General features: G+C 49.2%; 1 protein-coding gene and 1 long non-coding RNA gene across 4 annotated transcripts in view; both read right to left on the bottom strand.

Moving 5' to 3' along the window:
* The window catches only part of NEDD4L (NEDD4 like E3 ubiquitin protein ligase), a 343481-nt gene extending 318654 nt beyond the window's left edge, over nucleotides 1-24827 (bottom strand). The window contains exon 1 of one of the 3 annotated variants that reach the window (XM_045457835.1): nucleotides 24412-24827. In XM_045457835.1, the coding sequence (XP_045313791.1) occupies nucleotides 24412-24459 (48 nt within the window). In that variant the 5' untranslated portion in view covers nucleotides 24460-24827. The remainder of the gene's footprint in view (nucleotides 1-24411) is intronic. The other 2 variants (XM_045457832.1, XM_045457833.1) reach the window with 2 other exon arrangements.
* On the bottom strand, nucleotides 19485-22961 carry LOC123587804. The gene is made up of 2 exons (XR_006707533.1): nucleotides 20522-22961; nucleotides 19485-20292 (listed from the first exon to the last, which is right to left on the bottom strand). It is a non-coding gene; the product is annotated as an uncharacterized LOC123587804 (long non-coding RNA).
* Nucleotides 24828-26159: the final 1332 nt, after the last annotated feature.

Genomic DNA, 26159 nt, shown 5'->3' with positions numbered 1-26159 from the left:
TCCTGCACTAATTCTGTAAAGTCTGTATTTTTGTCCCACGCAGCCACTGAAGTCTCTGCTTAGTTCACTTAGTGGTTTGCTAATGACTGGACAGAGATTCCTTAACTGCTCTGAACAAATAACCTTCCAGCCTTTACCAAGAGCTCCGATGTATGTGCTGGGATATGCCCTCAATGCTCTGCCAGACAGTTTATAATTCTCAGTCTTCACTTCTGCTTGCACAGAGCGTCAAGGTCAGCCAGAGGTGAGAAGTTAGGGTCTTCTCGGGTCTTTCCTGGGCACATGCAAAGCCTTGTAAGTACCCAGAAATATGCTGGAGCTTTTCAAAGTCCTTGATGGACATTTCATTCCTAGGGTTTTTTTTAGTATATTTTGGTCAGTTACTTGTTGGCCCTGACCACCAAGATCATGTCAGGGGGCTGTGATTAAACAACTGCATCTGACTCTTTCCAACAAACGCTCAGTGAGTAGAGCCCCTTACGCAAAGTGAGCTCGGAGTCAGGTCAAGTGAAGACAGGCTCTAAGAATGAAGCTTTCAAGCAAGCTGCAGGCAAGTCCAACAGTGACTTCTTTGGGAGTGGGCCTTTTAGGGAGTTCCGAAGTTCTGTTCGGCCCCATCCAGTGGCTGCTAGACTACCGGTTTTCACAACTACCATACTTATAAGGCTGCTAGCTTTCAAGGCCACTATGCAGTTGGGGTAAGGGAGGGATGGGATTAGCACAAGTTAAAACATCACTGCTCACTGTTTCCTGCTGAGAGAGCACATTGTTTTTCTTGAACAAGTATTCCTCAAATGTTGCCAAGTCTTTAAGTTCTGAAAAAGTTGGTATTGATAGCTTTTGCCGTTGTTCTCAATGCATTTATGGCAAAAGTTTTCAGAGGCCCTTACTCTTTGACTCTGGAATTCTAGGGCCCTTCTCTTTATTTGTGCATGAAATCTTAGTGGAACGTTCACCATCATTTAAAACTCAGTATTACCGCATGACCCAGCATTACAACATTAACACTTCCTGTTCGTGTTCTGAGCAACTTGCTACTTCTTGAACACAATGCACAAGAAAGATGGGGAAAATTTATCATCACTGCTTTCTATCTGGTCAAACTTTCTTCCAGGGGAATCCCTACGACCACGTCCCAACACTGAGCTTAGGAAAGAGAAAAATGATGAGAAGATGGAGTCCCCATCATCATTTTCCCACCCTGCTAGATTTACACGGACTTCAGCTTCCAAGAGCCCGTTCCCGGCGTGGTGGTCCGGAGTGCAAGTCTGTCACTGCTGGTGCTCAGCGACTTGGAAAGTTGTGGAAATAAAGCCTTAACAGTTGTGCTCACCATATGCTGTTAACACTTGCTGAGGAAGGGCAGAGGGAGGTCATCCCAATTCCTGATAAACCATTCTAGAGAAGAGTAACAGAGAGTTTCAGAGAAACACATCCTTTTCAAAAGGAGAAATAAAGATCCAGTGCTCTCAGAGGCCCGCCCCACTGTCTCCTACACCTAGGACATAACCATCACTTCATCGCCAAACCTGGTTCAGGGCCATCCACCTCACTGACCTCTCTTAAGTGTCTACCTTTCCTTGATGAGTAATGGAAAAAAAAAAAAGAGAGAGAGAGAGAGAGAGAGAGAGAAAGAAAAAAGAAATAGGAAGTTGGGAACGGACATTTTCCCTTGTAGGTTTCCTTTCAGTCTGTCGTAGAATTCTAAGGCGATGCGTCGCACCTAACACAAGACGGTAATCAGGGGCCCCTGGCTGGCTCGGTGAAGCATCCAATGCTTGGTTTCAAGCTCACGTCATGATCTCACGGTTCCTGAGTTCGAGCCCCACGTTGGGCTCCGTGCTGGCAGCACGGAGGCTGCCTAGGATTCTCTCTCTCCCTGCCCTTCCCCTGCTCTCTCTTGCTCTCAAAATAAATAAACTCACCCCCCCCCCCCAGCCCAACGCCCCACCTGGACACAGACCGCCTGTGCTCCCCGCTGCCTCCCCCAGCTGTCATCTAGCATCCCTGCACTCCCAGACTGGCTCCAAAGCGCCGACTTCCCCGGTCCCCTCAGTTCACCTCCGATCTGCGCAACACCGGAAGACCTTTTTTCCTCCAGCCTCCACTAGGCCACAGCTCCGCTGGGACACGAATTAGATATGTGAAAGGACAATCTATGTGGGCAGTCACAAAAGCACTGAAAGTGCTGAGAATTCCCACAGAGCTACTCTCTTTACTCCCTAGCTTAGACTCACTTCTTAGCTAAAAGACCCTATTCCCTGGGAACTGCAAGTTTACCAGGAGGTCCAGGTGTACCCCAACAGCCCCCAGAGCCCCCGCCCGGTGAGCTAGGGGCGGCAGGAAAGCCAGGCGTGCCCTCACCAGTCCTCACGGTGACTCACCCCACCTTACCCCCAGCCGTTGCTTTAACCAGAAAATGTCAACTTAGATCACTTCCCGATAACCCCTCAAATAGGCACAGCAAACGGGTATCCAAGCAGGGATACTAGGATGATACCCTATCATCTCCCTTTATTGTCACTCTTCACGGCCTGAGATCTCTGTGGTATTAGATGCAAATGGATGTGCTCAAAACTGGGCTTAAACATGTGCAAGCGGGGCGCCTGGGTGGCGCAGTCGGTTAAGCGTCCGACTTCAGCCAGGTCGCGATCTCGCGGTCCGGGAGTTCGAGCCCCGCGTCGGGCTCTGGGCTGATGGCTCAGAGCCTGGAGCCTGTTTCCGATTCTGTGTCTCCCTCTCTCTCTGCCCCTCCCCCGTTCATGCTCTGTCTCTCTCTGTCCCAAAAATAAATAAACGTTGAAAAAAAAAAAAAAAAAAAAAACATGTGCAAGCGTGATATGTGAATTTGGACTTTCATCCAACCAGTTGTTCTCTCTTGGCAGAAACTGAAATGCATTTAAGTTCACTTGAAAAGAAAGGGCCTTAAAATGCTTACACTGGCGAGCACATCAAGGATCATTTAAAGACAGCACATTCTGAATCCACTGTGGGTGTGGATGAGGGATCTAAGTTTAGAAACCTCACAAAAATCAACCCAATCCCCAAACAAGCTTGTGGCATTCAATGAGAAAAACGCTCTCTCAGCCAGTTACTGAATTTCTTAGTGCCTAGAAATCAACATCCCAAGAAAAACCCCAAACCACCTAACTTCTATGAAAACGGAGGCTTAAAAATGGGATTTACAAAAGCCTTCCAAAAATATCATGAGATGTAACAGGAAACAAACAACTGAAGTAACGAGGCGGGGCGGGGGGGGGGGGGGGGGGTGGATTTGTATATATTTCTACCGTACAAAAATTCAGTAATTTCTGCCTCCACTTTTGTTAAAGATTTATGCTAAGTTTCTTTCCCGATACTAACTCTACAAGATCTGCATCTTAGGGAATGTGCCTGGTTCTTTCCGAATACAGCACCAAGAACTTTTGGCATGTCATTCCAGCCACCCTGGGACTCTAAACACTTACTTCAACAGAAAGTCATCATTCAACACCTTCTCAGACCTTCTCTACTGGAGGAGTTGCCATCAGAGCCCATATCCCGTTACACCCAACACCCTGAGTGGTGGGCAAGCATGCTTTCCCAGGGGATAAATTATATTTCTAGAAACGGCCTCAAAGCCAACCACTGTGAGTAAGAGGAGTGTTGGATGCAGTTAAGGCCATTTTGATGAGGTGTTACTGTAAGGTAATGAGGCTGATGTGGACAGTAACCTGGCTGAGAAGGCAGTGTTGACAGAGTAAGGATTACCAAAAAATTCACTGACCTACAGTTACCCTGTGAAGAGTCAAGGCAAAGCCCTCTCAAGAAACCACCTTGAATGGCAATACTCGTTCTGTTAAGAAAGTAAATTGTTCCTTATTTTACTGTCATCTCCAGTTAAAAGCAAAGGGAGAAAGGAATTATTTTCATTCAAGAATACCAAAGCTATTCTGGAAACTTGTACAACTCCATGTATAGCTGAGGTACCAGTTATGGATTTCTGGTTGCCTTGAAAAAAATATAAAAGAGAGAGAGAGAGAGAGAGAGAGAGAGAGAAGAAAAAATATAACAAAAGCATTTACTACTTGGAAAATCAGCAAGGTCATCTGATGGTGAGAGTGGACAAAGAGTTGCTAAGGAATGGCTAGAGGAGACTGAATGGTGTTATCTTGTCAGGGAATTTTTCAGTACCGAACTATCTTTAAAAGACAAGATCTGTGCGAGATCAAACAGCAAGAAATGCTTAGGATGTGGTTGATGTAATTGACAAGTTCAATGCAGCCACATGACTGGAGCCAGGTGAGAGTCACCCACATTCTGACACGTCACAGCAGAGCCAACAGAATACAGCAGCTTTCCAAAGAGGCTCCCCCACCCATCACAGGAATTCCCTCCCAGCTTGAGAGCAAGGAACACACCTTGCACAGAAAGCCTCCAGCAACGATGACCTTCATACCTTAATACAAGCACATTCTAGATCATCTACACGTCCACTTCATGTAGCTGCGTACTCTCGCTGATTTCTGGAGCTTCCATCGGCACTTGTATGCGTGGTCTAGATGGCAACAGTAGTTCCCGTGGTGTCTCCAGCTAACTCGACTTTAAATCAACGATGCCTTTGTGCTCTAGCACAAAGTACAATAAAAGTCCGAATAACGGAAGTAAAGGAAAACAGGATAAATGATGACCCCGCCCCCAACTGCACAGCCTGTGGCAGGTCAGGAAAAAAACTTGTCTTAGCAGCCAGACTTCCTGAGCACAGAGGATGGCTGTGGTTTTAGCCAAACAGCATCACCTATCACATTAAAATCATAGTTCAACTGAATTAGGGTGGGAATGGGGCGCCTGGGTGGCACAGTCGGTTGAGCGTCCGACTTCAGCCAGGTCACGATCTCGCGGTCCGTGAGTTCGAGCCCCGCGTCAGGCTCTGGGCTGATGGCTCAGAGCCTGGAGCCTGTTTCCGATTCTGTGTCTCCCTCTCTCTCTCTGCCCCTCCCCCCGTTCATGCTCTGTCTCTCTCTGTCCCAAAAATAAATAAACGTTGAATTAGGGTGGGAATTAGATTTGTAATGAATCTGTATATTGGTTCTCATGATCACTATGGTCATACACGTACTATAAACGTGTTTATTCCTTTTTATGTTTGGACACATTTTAAGAAACGTTATAATAAAAAATAATTTAAGCCAACACGTGGAGCCCTCACTAATGTTTTCTCTCTAAAGGAAGTCTACTTCACAAATGCTTTAAAAAAATACTAGATCAGGGACGTGTCGGGGGCTCAGTCGGTTGAGCGTCCCACTTCAGCTCAGGTCACGATCTCACAGTTGGTGAGTTCGAGCCCTGTGTCGGGCTCTGTGCTGACAGCTCAGAGCCTGGAGCTTGTTTCAGATTCTGTGTCTCCCTCTCTCTCTCTTTCTGCCCCTCCCTGGCTCGCACTGTCTGTCTCTCAAAAATAAATAAACATTTATTTAATTTAATAAACATTTAATTTAAATTAAAATTTTTTTTTAAAAATACTAGATCATGTTGCCTGCGGTCTTCCCATCCCAGAAAAGGAAACACAATTGATTGTTCTTCCCAAGGCAAGCAATATAGAATAAGGTCTTCCTCACTGGGGCATCTTGGGCCAAAAAAAGCTAAGCCCAGTCAGTTAGGCACTGGCTAATGTTAACAATAGAATGAACAGACATTTGTTATTTTGATAGTTATGCCTCGATACTGAGCTAAATTTAAAAGGGTTCCTTTCACTGATTGTGCCTTCGGTTTATTTGTCAAAACTTCCTAGGACTACTTTTGAGTTATGCACGTGAACCTCAACAAGGGATGTGAAAGGCAGAAACTATACAAGCAAGTTCAATGTTGAAAGTGGTATAATCCAGGCTAGCAACTGCTTGCACCAAGATGGCGGCCAACAACCAAGTATGAAGCCCTCCTGTGCCCATTTGCCCTCTGAGTTTCTATCAATCTGTACCATAATGAAAACACGAACTCTCCAACATAAAGCTTGCGACTCTGCCACTGGCTTGCCCAACTCTGTGATGGGAACACCCTTCAGGACCCTCTTAAGCACCTAGTTTCTAGCAAGACTGGCAACAGATTTGAAGGTGACAACCCCCCCAGACCACTGGCTGGACTCAAGAGTCTCATCTGTTTCAGGACAACAGATCCAATGGGTGAAGGACAAACTTCGCGCTCACCGAATGGTCCCAACAGCCCAAGCACCAGGGCACCGTGTGGCTTCAAAATAATAAGATGACAGAGCACAAAACTGTTTTAAACAGACAAATCATGTGCATAAAAGTTCCTATCCCAATTTCAGTGACGCAGTCCCCTTTCACATCACCATCCAAGACTGTATCTTCAAATACATAACCTTGAAAATATCAATAGTACGATATTATGAAGAGTTCAGCTAGGAGAACTCTGTCCCAAATCTCTAACATCCTCAGCTACCCAGGAAGGCTGCTACATACATCCAAAATCTGCCCGGGAGCTGGATAATAACCAAAGTGGGCAGCAGCTGACAAAATTAGAAACCCCATTAGAAAATTAGCAACTGTATCCTGAGCTACCAAAAGCTGTCTGGTCATTCTAGACCACACACTGAAACAAACGGATTCTCTAAAGGGCTCCTTACCTCTGGCAAACCAATGTATTTTTTTCACATTTGTCTTTAAATCCAGAGCAGTCCTAGATGATCCTCCAAATTCCCCCTCTTCGTGTTTATCCCTTCCCACAGGGATACTTAGTAATTAAACTAGTAAAAGACAGCCAGCAATAGTTCATATGCACAGGGAATAAATAGGGCTTGGAATGACAATTTTTGCATTTTATCTTACCGTAAATTAACAGTATTTTTTTTTTTTAAAGGAGAGGATAGTACGTGTTCCCATATTTAGATCTGCAGGGGGAAGCCAACATCCAAATGATCATATTTCTGTGAAATCTTCACTGTAAGACCTTCAGGATCGGAAAACGCAGAGCTATTCGATCCTATGCGGAGCGGAGTATAAATAACCACCTTCCTTCCTGCCTCCTCCAGTCTGGAGCCAGCACTACAGAAAAAGAACCCCCCAGCCCGACGCGCCTCTTCCTTTGCAGCACCGTTCGGAATAAAAGCAGCAGGGGGAGAACTGAGAAGGCATGTCTGAATCCTGCATCCAGAAGACAGGGGTTCAAATTCGGACTCTGGAACTTACTAGCTCCGCGGCTTGGGTCCTGTTCCCCTCTAAGCCTTCATTTTGTCATTGGAAAAATGTGAAAGATAGGATGTACAACATCTCATGACTGGTCCATGGGTTAAATTATATAGCTCTATGTACAACTGGTATGCCTCGGAGTGGGATTGCTCAACCGTGACAATAGTGGCATTTGGGGCCGGTATTTCTTCGTTGTGGGGGACGCTGTGTGCCTGGTAGGATATTTAACAGTGACCCCGGCCTCTCCCCACTGGATGCCGGGAGCACCTCCCACGTTGTGACAACCAAAAATATCACCAGGCATAGCCAAATGTTGGAGGGGGGATACCCCCCAGTTTAGAACCTTTATACTAGGTATTTACTAAATGTGGGTTTCTCCCTTCCTCCCATCCATGTAGCCCTCTGAAACAAGAAACCTGGGTGACTATTCTAGACTCCTTCCTTTTTCTCACCTCATCAACCAGTAACCAATCCAGTGCGGCCTGCCCCCTAAAATGCCTCCTGCATTTATCCCCCTTGCTGGCTTCCACCGTCATTATCACCATCTCTACCCGGCCAGCTGCAGGACCTCCTATGGTTATTCACCTCAAATCCACTCTCCCCTTGCTGCACAGCAAGCAACAGAAAAGCACAAATCACACAGGTTTCCCAGAGCGCCTCCAAGGATGGGGGACCCAGTTCCTGGACAAGGTTCCTCCCTGAAGAACTGCCCTGAGACACCACGGGTGCTGGTTCCACCCATGGTCTTGGGAGCCAGACTGCCTCGATTCAAGTCCTGGCTCTGCCTCTTACTAGCTCTGTGACCCCCTGGGCAAATCAATTAACATCTTTGTGCCTCAGTTTCTCTCCCGACCCTATAAAATGGAGAAAGACGTACCCACCTCAAATTGCTGAGGTGAAGTCGAGGAGAGTTCGTTTTTGTTAAGACCTTTCTGTCAGCACCGAGCATGTAGAAAGTGCTCGAATTTTGGCTGTTCGCTTATCTTTATCTAAAACTCAGCTCAGAGCTCACTGTTCAAGGCTGGATACCCCATCTTTTCCACCTATCTTCACGCCCCAGACCCAAAAGCACTGCCCTGGAGAGCTGTTTCTGCTCCTTCATGGACCACCACGTGTGCTGGTCGTTCACGCGGCTGTCTCAAATCGGTCAGAGCCTCTCACCATCCCCAGCACAACATCAGGCCCCACGAGTGTGCCCTCCATCCAAGACACCTGCAGATCAGCCAATCCCAGCAGATCAGGTGCCCCCCGTCCCCCCCCCCAAAAAATCATTTTTGAGATCTTTCTGAACCCTAATTTGTTCATGCCACAGAGGTATTACCCCTTTTTTCTAGTCCATAGGATTAACTTAGAATTCGGGAAAATGGGGAAGAGTGAAACTCTAAGTGAAAAGATCTCCTGCCTCTCCAAGTCCCAAAGAGGCAAATACACTCAACAGAAGGGCGCAGACTCGCCTTTGAGCCTTCAACACCCCTGGGCTTTATTTTCCTCAGATTCTTAAAAGGGCAGAGAAACCGCAGAAACTATCCTTGTCCGTACCAGGGCACCGGCCTGAAACGCCATGTTGCAGACTCCACAATCCAAAGCTCCTGGCAAAGAAGGGCACACACAGTCTTTGTGGCCCGGGAGTTAAAATCGCCACAATAAGCCCGGTAAGCTGAGAAGCTGCTCCTTCCTGGAGCGACAGGGCCATTATGGAACTCGGATGGGCCAAACCACCTCGTCTTATCCTTACGACTGTCCATTAGTGGGCCTTCCGGTCCCTTCCTGCAATTATCAACCTTTTCGTGTATTGACACCAACCTCATTCCAACAAGACTGAAGTCGCTTTTAAGAAGATATACAATTTAAGACAATAAAAGTGTTTCAAAGCATCAGGGCAATGGGACAGAGAAGGTCAGAGGACACCAGAAAGTCAACTGGGGCTCAACCACGAATTAGAACAGTACTTCTGAAGCTCGGCATTCCACTGAAAAGGTGAAAAACCCCTCTCAATCCGCCTCTCTGCTGACTTACATATTTTGGTTGTGATTTCATCTAGTAGGTCTGCATCCTGTGGTGCTGGCTGCCACGAGGCTGGCTCCTGGGCCCTAGGACGGCTATACTAGCTTCGCCATGTTTGGTGCTGACTCATTATTCCTGTGCCTGTTCAACCGTAGGGAAATGTACACTCACTACCCACCCTCCCACCCCACGTCCACCATTGTTTGGCTTCGCTGGGCAGGAGGAGGAAACCACTGACCTCTTACCACCTCACCTCCTCGGCCTGAGGCAGCCGAAGGGTCACCGATGCCAACACAACCAAAGATGGTTTCCAACAGGCCCAGAAACCCCAAAGCAGTGACCACACCAAACCCACTGCGAAGGCAGACTCCCTTTCTGCATCAATCTTTCCCCCTCCACACACAAATACACCCTGGTGTCTCGCAACCTCAGAAAACATCCTCCAGGACACAGCCCTCGCTCTGCGGCAGCCACAGGCCTCCACGCTCGTTCGCAGCAAAATTCCTCCAAAGGGTGGCCTCCCCGGGGCCTCCGTTCCCACTCCTCCTGACACAGCTCCTACCAGGGCCACCAAGGCATCCGCCTCATCCTCCCGTCACTTGTTCCCCAGGGCGCCAGCCACCCTCCTCGCCCAGGGCCTGGCCTCTCCTCCACCCCAATCCTCACCTTCCCCAAGTTCCCGGCCTCAAGTGTCAACTAGCCCATCCCCGCCCTGACAGCACGGCTGGGTTCTAGATGCTCATATCCACCTGCCTGCTGGCCTCACTCGGATTCTTAATGGACGCGTTACTTTTAGCCTCATCAGCACAGACCTTTCTGCTCTCCCGATTTCCCCGCCCACTGCTACACCAACATCCCAAGTCTCTCTAACGGTCCAGTCCCAGCCAATTCCTCCAAAACCTATGGCCGGTCCCTCCATTCCGCCTCCCTCTGCTGTGCCCCCGCTCGAATCCCGGCTTGCCACACCTCCTACCCAACCAGTCCCGGAGTTCCCCGACTGGCCTCCCTGCCTTCATTCATTCCTGTCCTTCCAACAATCCTTTCTCCTCCAGTTACTTCAAGCCACAAATCAGATCCCTCTACTCCTCTGCCGAAAAACACTCCAACGGCTTCCCACTGTGCCGAGGAAAGCCCAGCCCTCCACAGTGGCTGTCCAGGCCCTCCTGATCTGTCCCGTCCCCCCTCTCTGACCCTGCTGCCTGCCAGTCCCCCCCCCAGGCTCCAGCCACTCTGGTTTTCTGCCATTCCCCCAGCTCCTCCAGCTCATTTTCATCTTGGGGCCTTCATGTTTGCTATTCCCCACCCCCCCCCCATCTGGAATATTCTGTCCCCCAACCTCAAGCAGCTGACAGCACCTCAATCTCAGCTGAATCCCTCTCCCATATCTCCAAGGACACCGTAGGTCCCTGGGGAGCACCTGTAAACCTACAGCACCTGGGGTACACTCAGCACCCCACCCCCAACGACACAAAATTTGCAAAAATATGTCACGGCCTCTCCATGATGCAGGGATGGCAAATGCTCAAAACACACACCGCCTCGCCTCACTATCGCAACCACTCAATCCACATTTATAAAGGGCCTGATCCACGCTTAGCTGGGTCTTCTTTTAGGGAGGGGGATGCTGATGCTCCCTTGGCCCCTGCCGCGGCCGAGGCCTGGCTCTCCAGCTGACAGCATCAGAAACCAATTCCCATGTAGGGGGCGGGGCGGTGCTCAGTGTGAGATCTGGTGGGAGGCCAGGCCCACCTCCCACCACAGAAACCGAAAGTTTAAAAAAGGAGGAACAAACCCTGCATCCCCCTCCCGCGGCAGCAAGGGTCGCCGGCACGGGCCTGAGACTGGCCATCGGGGACGCCAAGAGGCAGTGAGCAGGCGGGAATTGGTGCAGCAGGCCCAGACCGGTCTCCTTAGAAAGGCCCGCTTTCGAGGCTGGGCCCCCGCCGGTGTCTGGAAACTTGAACGGTAAACAGTTCCTTCCGCAGACGGCGCAACTCTCCCCGAACGAGACGTGTGCCTCACTGTGCCCAGACTGTGCCGGCCACGTGCTTCACGCCCAATTCCGGGAGTCTGGAAGTGCGCGTGCTAGGCGGAGGGCATCCCACGGCCAGCCCCCGACAAAACCCGGGGCTCAGAGTCCCTCGTGAGATTCCCTGGTGGACAATGTCCCACACACGCTGTGACGCGCGCTGTCACAGCTGCTGCTGGAGGAATTCTGCACACGCTGTGGGCCACCACTGGGAGAGGATGCGTGGAAGCCGGCGACCTGGTCTCCCCCAAACCTCACTCCACACATCTCTTCCTTCTGACTTTGCGCTGTGCCCTTTTACTATAATAAACCGTAACTGTATGTACAACAATTTCTGGGTCCCTGTGAAGGAATCACTGAGCCCGAGAGTGGTGGTGAGGACCCCCGACACAGGTACGCAAGAGGAGAGGGACGCAGCCACAGCAAGGGGGATGCCCCCACGCAGCACCCAGAGACAGGTATGGAACGGTGTCAGAGGTGGCATTCAGTGTCGGGGGGCCCCGGGTCCTTCACTGTGATTTGGGGTGCCCAGCCTCCCTTGGCCCCTGCCGCGGCCTACGCCCGGCTCTCCAGCTTGACAGGTACTCCTGTGCCATCCAAAATGCCTTCAATAAATCCCTTTCTGCTTAAATTAATCAGAATCGGTCACTGTTGCTTGCAATCAAGAGCCCTAACTGTAACAGATTTTGTATAAAAAGAAGTGCTATAAATAAGATTGAAACGGTGGAGTCGGGGGCAGGCAGAGGGTCCTGTGAGCCCCACCATCCCAGCCTGGGGAAGCTGGGCATTCTGACTAGGCAGAGCAAAGGCAGGGTGGGTTCAAGCGCCCAGCCGTCCGTTGGATCCAAACGGTATGCCTCTTCATGTGAGGCTAACTTCAAACTGCTCTGAGGCAGAAGCGAAGGGGATGAACAGGGCACGGAGACCATTCGCTAGGACACAGAAACTCCCAGAACCAGAGACTTCATCTAGAAAAGGTCACGGGCTGTTGTTACCAGGTCAAGGTATTGACCGGATGCAAAAAACTCAGTACCAAGTTTTCACAGGAGCAATACTGCCAAATACCCAGATCAGCCAACACTAGCCTGTGGCTGTTCGATCCCTAGACACCCAACCCTGAAGCCCTAAACTCACACCCAAGCAGGACCCAAGAAGAGGCAGTTTGCCAGGGCTGGTCGCATCCAGGTACAGCTGTAGAGGACAGGTACCCTGGGAGAGTCTCACAATGGGCATAATCCACGATGGGCAAAGCCATAAGCTGCCAGGCTAGCGGACCAAGCCAAGGATGCCTTGCAATTCCTGATCCGGCGACCAGCACACTGGGAGTTTTCTTATTTTCACCCTCTCCAAATGGGAGGCTTATGGTAGCATCCTACTTTCTTCACCATTGCAGGCTGATGTTTTGGGGGACCCAACCTATTTAGCCATACCATCACTGGACCATTAAAAACAACTCCTTTCAGGGGTAAGAGAAGGGACAGTGTATCACCCAGAGATCCTTGCAATACTCAGATGAAAATATGGGTTGCCTCTCTAGGGAAAGGGAGCATGTGATTTCAGGAAGCCATGGGTATTTCTGAAGGTGAATATATCTGAAGGTGGATGAATTATCCAGTGGGTGGACTGTGGGGCCTTCATGGGCTTCACCTCAGCTCACGGGGTAGACCCTTAGAGCAATAAAGGTAATCCCATCCCCTCCTTGCCAGCAGCTGGTTAAAAGATGAGCAGATCGGGGCCCCTGGGTGGCTCAGTCGGTTAAGTAGCCGACTTCGGCTCAGGTCACGATCTCGCGGTCCGTGAGTTCGAGCCCCGCGTCGGGCTCTGTGCTGACAGCTCAGATTCTGTGGAGCCTGTTTCAGATTCTGTGTCTCCCTCTCTCCGACCCTCCCCTGTTCATGCCCTGTCTCTCTCTGTCTCAAAAAAATAACGTTAAAAAAAAAAAAAAAGATGAGCAGATCAAAGCCTCTGTGGCCAATGGGACACAAGACATTGCCTAGGTATTTCTGGGAATGAAATGTCTTTAATCTTAACAGAAAGACCCAGGAAGCCATTCTCTTTCCTCTGCAAGTAGGAAAAAAGAACATAGCTCTGGTTGCCACTCTCAGACCAAGAAGGTCTCTGAAAAGGGTCAGGCCTTAGACCATGGAGTAAAGAATGGAACCCGATTCCTTGATGACGTCACCGAGCTGGCACTCCTCCTTACTGTCCAGGTGGCTGCTTAACGGACACAGCATAACTGAATAAGAAAGATAACACTGGTCTCCATGACAACTATCAATAATCTACCATAACACACAGGCCACCACGATACACAAATTGAGATTGGCCAACTCAGGCACTACAATTCTGAGATACCCGCAAACTGTAACTTTTGGGGGGAGGAGGGGGGGTGGTATGAGTGCAGGGAACCCACCCACCACATTATACACGCACGTCAACTGCAAGATGCATCCTCAGGTCAGAAATATTAAAAGTGGCAGCAGGGAGAGGGACACACAAAGACAAGTGTCAGATCAGACATAACATGGTATCTGTCAACTGCACCCTTTTGTTCGGGAAGGGACCACCATGAAATGTACTCAGACGTACCGATCCTGGATGTACGTTACAAGTCAGCTCGAAGGCAAAATAAAGAGCTGCTTCCAGATACTTAGATACTCGCACAGATGATCACAGCCGTGTCCAAGTACCTTTCTGAGATCTAAAACTATTCAGTACTGCAACAAGACTGAGTCAAAACCCAAAGACGCAAAAGGAGAAATAGATTTCAGTTTGGTTTTTATGGCACACACACAGGCCCCAATTTCATTGTGCACACAAAAATTTCAGAGAACGTAAAACACAACTAATGATCTGAATTACTTTTATGCAGCTGTGATGCACAGAAAGATGAAAATCCAAATTTTAAGTGTCCATGACGGACAAAATGAAACCTCTGTACAGCAAGTGAAAGTAAGTCTAATTTACTCATTCCCCACCCCACGCCTTTGTTTTGGAAAAAAGTCCACTCCTGTTTTCACCTATCCCGCAACTTCCCACGTTGGTAGGGAGCTCCTAAAGGGCAAGAGTGGCAACGCACCGACCTTGATAGCCTTAAATACAAAGCACACAGCAGGGCCCTTGATGAACATATGTTCGTCACCCTATCAGTATCTGTTCTGAACAAGTGCTCTCATTTTTCACCCAAAGCCTCTTGAATTTGCTTTTATATTAAGAAAAAGTTCACCGTAGAAATAGAGGAAAATATAAGTAAAATACAAAAAGATGATGAAAATTACCCATAATCCCTTTACCCAAAAATAACTGTTATTATCCTGATATGTACCCAGTTACATTTTTTCTATGCATAAACACATACACACATGCACGTGTGTGTGTGTGTATATATATACACGTGTGTATATACATATACACATATATGTATATATACACGTGTATATATATATGTGTGTGTGTGTGTGTATATATATATATACACACACACACATAGTTTGTTTTTTTCACAGTAGTCTTCACATCCAGCACAAAGCCCAACGCGGGGCTTAGATCCACAGCCCTGAGATCAAGACCTGAGCTGAGATTCAGAGTCAGATGCTTAACTAACTGGCTGAGCCACCAGATGCCCCTCTATGCATAAATACTTTTTTTTTTTTTCAACGTTTATTTATTTTTGGGACAGAGAGAGACAGAGCATGAACGGGGGAGGGGCAGAGAGAGAGGGAGACACAGAATCGGAAACAGGCTCCAGGCTCTGAGCCATCAGCCCAGTGCCCGACGCGGGGCTCGAACTCCCGGACCGCGAGATCGTGACCTGGCTGAAGTCGGACGCTTAACCGACTGCGCCACCCAGGCGCCCCTATGCATAAATACCTTTAACCACAACAGGACTGTATGGCACCCCCCGTTTTGTAACCCACTTTTTCCAACTATATGAGTGACATCTCCACATTATGAAATCCTCTCCAATATCTCCCCAACCCACCAGCCACCCCCATGGGTGGTGCACGCTCTTCTCTACCTCACTTCTCAAAGGAAAGGAAAAGCTCTTACTCTGAGTTCAGAGTGTTCTCTTCCACTATTAACAGTCGGCGGAATTAAGACATCATTTCCAAAGGCAGACAGCATGGCACATACCAATTTCTCGATTATGGGGATAAACATACTCTACAACACAGAATCAACCCAGGGTTCAGCTCCCTTCAGAGAGTGCTTCATTCAAGAGCCACATCCGTTTATCCTCTGGAGTAACTAACAAATGGGAAGCACAGACGTGTAAAAACAACCCGAGTGTAGTTGCGTTTGCATCCAATTATCACACACAATTCACGAAGCACAAAAGGAACTGGAGAATGATAAAAGGAAGCAAATGGAGTCCCAGTTTTGCTTTTTCTTGAAACCTCACACTCCTTCCCCTTTCCAACCCAAACCGCCGAAGATCAAGTTGGCGCAGTGATGGCACCTGGAGATGAATCACTTATTGAGAGAGAGAGAGAGAGAGAGAGAGAAAAATGGAGCCTTAGAAAAGGAAGTCAACATACACCGGTTCTAAAGGTAGTCGGGAGACTCGAGAGTAAGTAGGTGGCTCCCCAAATTCCGCGAGGTACACACTGAGCGCTTACTAAGCAAATTCTCTCAATAGCTTAGGCTTGCTTTTGTTTTCTGGAAGGGGTGGAGGGAGGACCACCAGACCGAAATAACTTCCAGCGTTTAAAACAAGACTTACGCACGTTGAGTAAAACTAACCCATTCAGAAAACATCTTCATTTAAGCAGGAAAAACTAATAGAGAAGATCTTCACCTTCTACGTCACCTCTGACCCAAGCCCGTCTTCACTAGAGCCCTCACACTGGTGACTTCCAACGGGTGCCAAAATGTACATTAACACTTGAAATCTTACGGATCATGGAACAAAACTAAGTTTGCATTTTAAGACGTCAATTCCTAACAGATGTTCCACGGAGGCCCGCCAGGTAGGAATGTGCATCTTCCCAGCCACGAAGGCCACCTCAACACCTCACCCGCAGCGCAAGGCCAGCTTCGCAAAGTGCCCTCAAAGACACGCTACAAAACAGGACCCGGAGCTTCGTCCAAGGAGACGGGAAGGCCAGGCCTTGAATGCCGCTGAAACTGGGAAGTAAAATGTGCAAATCGTGCTAACAAAGTCCAAGACCGAGGCTCACAAACACAAGTGGGCCCTTGTCACTGCACCACAAGGTCCCCCCTCAGTCTGGAGGCAGCCAGTCCCGCGCAGAGGCAGAAAAAGCACACGGCCTCCCCCCGGTGGACAGGAGGGGGGTGGACACATACCTGAGTCACTCCAGTGCACCTGGGAAGCCATGGTCCGCCACAGCTGACATCACAGGTGATGGGACACCACCCTGACCTGTGATGGCCAGTGCATCCCCGTCACGGACCACTATCCCCACAAGCCACGCTAAGTGCCTCCTTTACAGGGTGGCTTTCACATCGCAGCATTCTACACTAAGAACAAAGTCACTTTTCAATGGCCCCTTTTTCTTGAAGAGGCGGCATAAAAATACAAGATCTCTCAGTGGATCTCAGTGACTGCCAAGAAGTCACCCAACCCTGAATGTGGGGACAGCGAGGGAATCGGATAGTCTCACCATCAAACTCGGCAAGTTCTGAATCAATACAGGACCTTGGAGTCAGGGACAAAAAGTCGACCTGAGTGTCACGTCTAAGCTAGTTACCCCAGATATACTTATGTAATGTGGCTTTCCTCACCTAAAGGTATTACAGTAACAGCCAGCATTCAGGCCACTCAGGATCAGAACAAAACATTACAGCTATAACGAGGTCCTATATATTCATAAAAGAAGTGTCCCGGATCTTTATACCACCGATTTTCTCTCTGCTAGAACCTGAGCTACAGTCTTACCTCAGGAATCAAGAAGATCTCCAGCAATCGTGCACCCAGGAGTGGTGAGAATTATTAGTTCCTTCTCAAAGCCCATGATGGCCGTTCTGGAACAGTCCGTATAGAACCAGCATTATTTAGAAGTCCCTAGGCACCCAAGAAAGGACACGGCAGTGTTTCTCAGAAGGACCATTTCCGTGTGTGTTTGTGGGTACCCCCCCCCCAACAACCAGCACAACCAAGTGCCTTCCCTCTTCTAAATTTAATAGGCTCTGGAGAAGGGCGAACCTTAGAGAAAGGATGATGCTTGAAACTGATCACGTTGACACACATCACTTTAGGTACTGTTACCCAACTAATTTTTTCTTTTTTCAGTTTGTAGGAAGATACTGGTTTCTTAAATCTACGTGATCTTCATCTCTAAATTCGGCTCCCAGGGGCACCTGGGTGGCGCAGTCGGTTAAGCGTCCGACTTCAGCCAGGTCACGATCTCGCGGTCCGTGAGTTCGAGCCCCGCGTCGGGCTCTGGGCTGATGGCTCAGAGCCTGGAGCCTGTTTCTGATTCTGTGTCTCCCTCTCTCTCTGCCCCTCCCCCGTTCATGCTCTGTCTCTCTCTGTCCCAAAAATAAATACACGTTGAAAAAAAAATAAAAAATAAATAAAATAAAATAAAATAAAATAAAATAAAATAAATAAATTCGGCTCCCATTTCTACATTCCCCCAACAAGCAACTCCCAACCAAGAGTGACATCATTAAACAGTACAAACATTGCCACCTATAGTCAGAAAGTGAGATCTATTTGTTTATACGGTGACCTGGAAGAGAAACAATACAAAAACAGAAAGTAACATTTGGTCACCCTTCTCCCAGCCTCCACCAAGCCTAACATCCGCATACTTATTTTCACCGTTACAGTACGCATATATCATGTTGATCCTCTTTAATACGGATTGTCAAAAGATCATGTAGTTGGCTTTATTATCGATTAAATAGATCACTAAGGCAAAAACACGTCAAAGACCCACCACCGCATCAAGAACACTTGAAAACCCTCCTATTCATCCAGGACCCCGAATTCAGAGGCACCAATAAAGTCTGTTAAAACAGATCTTCTAACTCAAAATAAGAATTGTAAGACGATCTCGATGTCTCGAAACTGATTGGTTTCCCTACTATACCATGCTGCTATGTTGTTGAAGAACCGCACCATGCGGGGGGCGCCTGGGTGGCTTGGTCGGTTAAGCGTCTGACTTCGGCTCAGGTCATGATCTCACGGGCCGTGAGTTCGAGCCCCGCATCGGGCTCTGTGCTGACAGCTCAGAGGCTGGAGCCTGTTTCAGATTCTGTGTCTCCCTCTCCCTCTGCCCCTCCCCTGTTCATGCTCTGTCTCTCTCTGTCTCAAAAATAAATAAACGTTTAAAAAAAATTAAAAAAAAAAAAAAAAGAACTGCACCATGCGGGAAGGCTATTAAACAGGCAGTGAGCATAAGGTTTCTCCCCTCAATGGCGTGTGACATCATTCTCTAATGCCCGGGATTTCTCCCTGGAGATTCCTCCTGACTACACGTCAAGCATGTTGATGCTCCCAAAATCACAGAAACGCCCTGCAAGGAAGTTTCCTGGTGATGTGGGTCCTCACCGCACTGAGAAGATGCCCGGCTACCATTCAACCTCTTCCCTTTAAATTCTGCCATGGTAGGGGCACCCGGGTGGCTCAGTCGGTTAAGCATCCAACTTCGGCTCAGGTCATGATCTCACAGTCCGTGAGTTCAAGCACCGCGTCAGGCTCTGTGCTGACAGCTCGGAGCCCGGAGCCTGCTTCAGATTCTATGTCTCCCTCTCTCTGACCCTCCCCCGTTCATGCTCTCTCTGTCTCAAAAATAAACATTAAAAAAAAAATTTTTTTTTTTTAAACAAATTCTGCCATGGTGAAGAATCCAGGATTGTCTGACAATTCCTGTTTTAATGGTGTCTTTACCCCTTTGGGCAAAATGATTTTTATTCCTTAAGGAAACTGCTTTTCAGTAACAGGAGAATTCAGAACATTCTGACTAAATAAAACTGAAGAGGATATAAATTAAAATATCGATTTCTACAAATTCCATTGAACTCCTGAAAAAAAATAAAAAATCTAACGAGAGTAGAATTTAAGACAATGTGTTATATTTGCCCATTTATAAAACTGCTTTTAGGAATGCCTGGGTGGCTCAGCTGGTTACGATCAGACTTTGGCTCAGGTCATGATCTCACAGTTCGTGAGTTCGAGCCCCACGTCAGACTCTGTGCTGACAGCTCGGAGCCTGGAGCCTGCTTGCGATTCTGTGTCTCCCTCTCTCTCTCTGTCCCTCCCCTGCTCATACTCTCTCTCCCTCAAAAATAAACAAACATAAAAAAATATATAAATGAAAAATAACTGCTTTTAAATATCACAATAAAACCTAGGCCCTTTTAGAGTTTTTCTTAAATGTTACCAATCATGATGCAGGCTGTCACCGGGGTAAGCCCGTGTCCTGGGCACAGAGCATACCAGCCAGCACTGCTAGGCCTGATTCAGGCATTTGGACTTGGAACAAATGGGCAAGTCTTATCTCCCTCTACAAAACTGCTTTTCAGCATCCACCCTTAGATCCAAACAGTATCTAAACTAATTTCCAAAAGCAATCTTGTGATCGCTTTTGCACAGCCTCAGAGACAGCATGCAGGGTTTCCCAAGTGATCTCTTGAAAACACACACAGACCACTTTTTAAAAAATTAACGACTACTCTGAATTACTTACAGATGGCTAGCTATTCAGGTGGCCTCTCTTGTGGGCTCCCTGCTTCTTCTCTGCCAATGTCCAGTCAAGACCATTTCCCACGTGCTACCCCTTTTCGCCGTAACAGAAAGGCAAAAATCTGACTAGCAACTGACTTGAAAGTGTTGAATGACTGGCGTATTATTTGAAACTGACGGCCCAGGGTTATCTCAGGTTTCTAATCCGAGTCACGAATTCTAAAACACCCTGAAATAAGGATGCTTCATGAAATTAATGGTATAACACGGTGTGACAGCAATTTTTTTTTCATTCTTTCTTAGTGGTACGTAAAATAATGGTGCATCTTCAAGTTGGCAGCCTCTTAAAGAAAACAGACCTGCGCCAACCTTCAGTGCTTGTTATGAAGGAGGTAATTACATGCAAGCGAATAAAGAGAAACCTAGAGGGGCGCCTGGGTGGCGCAGTCGGTTAAGCGTCCGACTTCAGCCAGGTCACGATCTCGCGGTCTGCGGGTTCGAGCCCCGCATCAGGCTCTGGGCTGATGGCTCAGAGCCTGGAGCCTGTTTCCGATTCTGTGTCTCCCTCTCTCTCTGCCCCTCCCCCGTTCATGCTCTGTCTCTCTCTGTCCCAAAAATAAATAAACGTTGAAAAAAAAAAAAAAGAGAAACCTAGAATAGTGTGTAGGGGACATCTCCAGGGCGACGCCTAGGACCCACTAATTGTTGCCAGGTGAGAATGGAGCCCCAGTGAGGTCAGATTTTTACCATTTTCTGTAAAAACTCCCAAGTTTTAAAACACAATGGAGACCATGCTAAGAAAGCCTCCCGGTCAATGCAGACCTAGAGGTCATTCAGTTTACAACTCCTGATGTTTATCGCCATTGCAAATTAACCTCAACAACCCAGCTATGAAGACTTTTCAAGATAAGTTGGAAGGGAGGAAGCATGTTCAAAGCTAGGGCTGTGTGATCAACAGAACGGGGTTCAGGGCCCAATTCCGTAACTTCCTCGCTGTGTGGCCTTATACAGGTCACTTAACATCTCTGAGCTTCCATTCCTCACCTGTAAATCTTAGCACGCCTCACAGTGGGTTCATGAGGATTGAATGAGACAAGTACATCAAGGCCTAACATGGTGCTAGGTATAGAGAAAGCATATGAAACCGTCGCCAATTATGCTGGTTTGCATAAATTACAGACGGAAGGTGTCAAAGGACTATCCCACGTCAGCCTGGCCTTCATTTCTATGCCATTTACCTCCCCGTAACCACCCCAAAAATGCCACATCTAATAAGAAAGCTGTCATTGAGACGTTAGTATTTCGCCCAGCAAAAATCTTTTCCATAAAGGATTTCCAAAATCTTAGAAAGGATGTTGTAATAAAAGATTTCAGAAGATCAACAGTAACACTCCCAAGTAAACTGCCAAAATGTGCTACGGGATTGCCATTAAATAAATAAATACACAAAGCAAAACAAAAAACTGCCAAGGAAGCGCGCCAGACGCAACTGGTCCAACTATTCGGATCCCAAACCCAATCTGATGCTGGGCCCGGAATCACAAAATTTGGCCAATCTGCTCATCTAACACCCAAAGTCCTTCACCTGACGGCAATTTCAAATTTGGCTTCCTGAAGGTGACCCGATTTAAACCAGTAAATAGGAATAACAACACACTGAGGAACCTCAGCCGGAAAGACACAAAAAATAAACAGTACGTGCATTCACACAAGCAAAGTCCACATTTAATCCCTTCCATTCTACAAGCTGGAGAGACCTAGGAGCAAGGTCCTCTGTCTTGGCATCCACTGCTTCAGCAGCAGCACTTACAGCTAACGAAGCTTTCTGAGAGGGGATACAAAACCTGAGTGCCCTCCAAACACACAGTGCTCTCCCATCAACTTCCAACGAAAAAAACAAACTTACTTCTAAGAAATGTGCCAGGTAGGGACACCTATTTTGCTAAGAGGTGCATAAGATAACTGTGTGGCAATCAAAACCTCCTCCTGTGTGATGTCCTGCAGCACAGCGAGTGCCCGAACTGAGGTACACCCGTATTTAATACGCCTGGAAAAAACAGCCTCAGCCAGTCTGCTTTCGGAGCCTGTGAAGATCTGTCATTTGTTTCCTTACACAGACTAACTCAGAGAGACCAAACAAACTGTGCAAATTCCACAATTTGTTAATATTCTACGAAGGCATTCCCTGATTTTCCAAAGGGTAACCTGACAGCGCACAATCTCCCATAAAAAGCAAATACCATAGAAATGGGAAGTCATCAAAACAGCCCTGCCTTATTTTCTCACTGGCGGGGGAAGCTGAAAAAACACAGCAGATGTGAGTTGCCTTTTGTAATACAACGTGCAGGGGGTGGGGGTGGGGGGCGTGGAATCTAAATAGTTCTAGCAGCACAGCCATCACTCAATAAAATGTCTTCGTCACCTCGTGCTGCTCCCCATACAGCCCCAAACATCCCTCTAGCAACATGCAGGAACGAACCCAGTCATACATATACACACAAACCCCAATGCTGTTTGTATTTCATCCTTCACTCTCACACTGGACGCCAGTTAAGAAGATCTGTGTTAACTCAAGGCAAGATGCACTCTAGGTAGAAGGGGACACTGGATGTACATGTAAAGAAAGATTAAACAGGGATGTACATAGCATTCCTTGATCCCGTTAAATTTCCCAAAACACTCTTAAGAGTAATATATTTTTTTCAGGGAGCTTTGAAAATCATGTAAAAAAGAGAGAGAGACCAAAGATGAAATGCAGCGGTCTTCCCCCACAATACCTCAAAAGCCCTTTGTTTAGGAATGTCTGTATCTCAGCACCTTCCTAAAAGCTCGCTGCCTGCCATCTACTGCTGCTCATTAAATGGAGAAGTGGAGAGTGAAAGGGGAAGCTCCGGCAGAGGAGCCTGCCGGGGAGAGCAGCACCCCCTGGGTAAAAGAAAACAATGGTCCTTTCACCCATCCCCAGGTGACTGCTCCAAAAAAGGAAATTATTTTACCCGAGCACAGCATGGCAAAATAATCGAAAACGTAAATCACACATTATTTGCATTGCGATCATTCTCTGATAAAATACACACCACAGCAAGCTTTACCTAGCTGTTAAGGAAAAAAAAAAAAAAGCCATACCCCCAAACACCCTCCCCACCCCAAGATAACTATTCTATTACACACTCACAAAGCACGCGCGCGCGCACACACACACCCCATACCAGAAAGCTGGTGAGAGAGAAGCCATAACGTGGGCAGGTCTAGATAATAGCCTTCCGTGAACCCCACCCCCAACCCCGGAGAAAGAGGGGACCTCAGAAAAGAAAGGAGAGGAAGAAAGGGAAAGCCAGAAATCCTCGGGTTTCCAGGCATCAACTTTTCATGAAATGAACAACCAGGATAGGAAATACCTCCCTGCTGAGTAATGCTTCATGGGTTGTAAATTCACCTCTCGAAAGGGGAGCCAGACCTGAGCGCGCACCCCGCCAGATGGCAAACCCCTCCTACCTGCTCCATCCAGCCTGCCGGTCACGCCGCGCCAGCGACAGGCCTCCCACCCCCCCCTTTTTGGCCGCGCAACACACCAATAAGAGCCGAGCGTGGCTGGTCGAGAGGGGGCTCAGCAGCGATTTACCAGGATCGCTTCAAAAAGGAGGAGTGGGAAAGCGCGAGGAGTGAGGGTAAAAACAAAGCTCTTTCCAGTCGAACCGGCAGCCTTGGAGGCGTGGCTTATCTGATTTGCTTTATTAATAAAAGAGCTCAATTGAGCTTTTGTCTCTACCCCGGAGGTGCCGGGCTTTAAGTCCTTGGGAGGAAAGAAAAAGGAAAAAAAAAAAAAAAAAAAAAAAAAATGGCAGGGCTGCAAGCTTCCCCCAAGTTTCCAGTAGCACCTGCCACCACGCCAGCCGTCCTTCCCCACCGAAAAGACCCCGAGATCCACTCTCCTGGTTTCGACTCTGCAAGCCGAAGGGACAGACACACCCAGCTCGAGCGTGTCGCCTACTCCCACCGTGATAAGCACACATTCATCAAGAGCACTTGCTGACTCGATCGCTGGAAAGTTCCAAAGGGGAGACAATTCAGGCTCCTCCGCGGCCCCGGGCTCCCCCGCGCGGCGCGGGCCCCCAGCCGAGACCCAGACGTGACATACATCATGGACTCCCGGGCTGGAGGGGCGAGAGGCGGAAAGTTGCCCAACAGCCCGGGAGACGCTGCTGGGAGAGGAGGGGGAACAGGCGGCCAGAGAGGCGCACGCGCCTTCCTCCCACTCCCAAAGCAGGGAGCAGCGGGGCGAACCCCGGCTCGAAGGGCGTCGCGCCGCTTTATTTACAAACAATGCGCACCGCTAGGGTTTGGGGGCGCAAGCGCCGGGCGGAAGGGCCCGCAGACCACCCCCCCCCCAAGCCGGGCCCCAACCGCAGAGCACACCCGCCTTTGAGGTTCCGCCGCAGGCGCTGGAGACGCGCACCCGGGGGTCGGCCCGGCCCCCACCCCCTGCCGGCGCGGGACAGGAACTCCCCGGGGAGTCCCAGGAGGGAAGGGACACCGCTCACCTCATCTTCCGAAAGTCCGTAGATCTCCTCCCCGAGCCCGGTCGCCATGGAGCCGGCGCCCCGCGAGGGCTCGGAGGCGCTCCCGGGCGGCTGGGCTGCGGCGCGGGCGGCCGGTCTTCTCTCCTCCTCCGCGCCCGGCCTGCGCGCGTCCCGCCGGGGGAGCCGCCGGACGCCGGCAGGTGAGGGAGCCCGAGCGCGCGCTGCGGCCGCTGCCTGCGCCGCTTCTTCCCGGAAGGCTGCGGGGCCGTACGGGTTGGCGGTCCGGAGAGCGCGCCGTGCAGCGGGCGGCGGCGCGGAGCCCGCCGGGCTTTCCCTCCCCGCTCGCCCGCCCGCAGCACTCCGCCCCTCTCGGAGCCTGCTCTCCGATCTCCGGAACCCGGCTCGCCCGCCCCCTCGCTCGCTCCCTGCGGCCCCCGCTCTCTCCGCCCAGTCCTCCGCCTCCTCCCACCCGGCGCCCAGAGGGGACCCTCCCCGCCTCGCCGGGGCGGGCACACGCGCCCCCCAAGCCAATCACAGGCCGGACTTGGGGGCGGGCCGCGGGCTGCGGGGTGGCGGGGCTCTGCCCCCACGCCCACCCCACCCCCCAGGCCTCCAGCGTGGCTCTCCCGGGCTCACCCGGCCGCAGAGCGGGTCAGCCTGGGGCGTGGGTTTGGCCTTCCGAGTTGACCCACCCTCCTCTCTCGCTTGCCCTCTGCTTTGGGGAAGGGGCGACCTGGGCATTTGGGGGGCGGCGGGGGGTGGGGAGGCTGAAGGCATTTTCCCCGGGGGGGGGGGGACTCCACTCAGTTCATTCTTCTTCCCCACGGGCTTTTTACCCAGAGCCCTGAGCTCGCAGTAAATGTTAAAGGAGGAAATATGGATGTTTCTAGACCCCTTTAAATAATCTTGGCCACCCCAGCAAGCCGGACTTGACTACGGTGTCAGTTCCCTGGAGCCGATCCGCCGGGCCTGGCCGCCTGCAGGGGAGAGGCTGCCCCGGTGTGGCCGCGAGTCGCCACTGCCTGTGTCAACCTTACAGGGCACAAAACCAACACAGCGCCAACTCTGGGTACACACCCACCCACTCAAAAACAGACAGCTTGCTTCTTTGAATAAAAGGCAGCTCATTTGTGAGCTGCAACGTGAAATATCAAACTCAAGTTTAAGGTTATCCTTTGCATATGCAAACTATTAAGATGTCTTATTAGCCACCGTAAGATTTCTTCCTCACTTCCAAGCTACTGTTTCTTCTACAGCAAGCAGTTCATTTTAGTCCTTCAGATTTACAAGAACGCCAGAGACTACTTTAAATAAATGAAAAAAATTCATCACTCGACTTTTTTTCCAGGAAGCCTTTCCTTAAATTTAGATGGTAAGTGCAGTAGGGAGTTAAAAAAAAAAAAAAAAAAAAAAAAAGAACAGGCCATTTTTCTTTGAAAAGAAACCTCGGAATGCCTACTTGGGTATTAACTGGGTGCTTTTAGAATTTTTCAAGAAGGAACTCACGTGATCCTAGAGAATCATTATGCCTGTTCCCAGCTACTTTACTAAAATATCTGCCGTATGCCCTGCTAGATCATTTTCTTTTTTTTTTTTTTTTTTTTTTTCAATGTTTATTTATTTTTGGGACAGAGAGAGACAGAGCATGAACAGGGGAGGGTCAGAGAGAGAGGGAGACACAGAATCGGAAACAGGCCCCAGGCTCCGAGCCATCAACCCAGAGCCCGACGCGGGGCTCGAACTCACGGACCGCGAGATCGTGACCTGGC

This window comes from Leopardus geoffroyi, chromosome D3 (assembly GCF_018350155.1).
Source record: "Leopardus geoffroyi isolate Oge1 chromosome D3, O.geoffroyi_Oge1_pat1.0, whole genome shotgun sequence".
NCBI classification, from domain to species: domain Eukaryota; kingdom Metazoa; phylum Chordata; class Mammalia; order Carnivora; family Felidae; genus Leopardus; species Leopardus geoffroyi.
The sequence above is the reverse complement of the archived record's forward strand: the minus strand, read 5'-3'. Positions and strand labels throughout refer to the sequence as shown.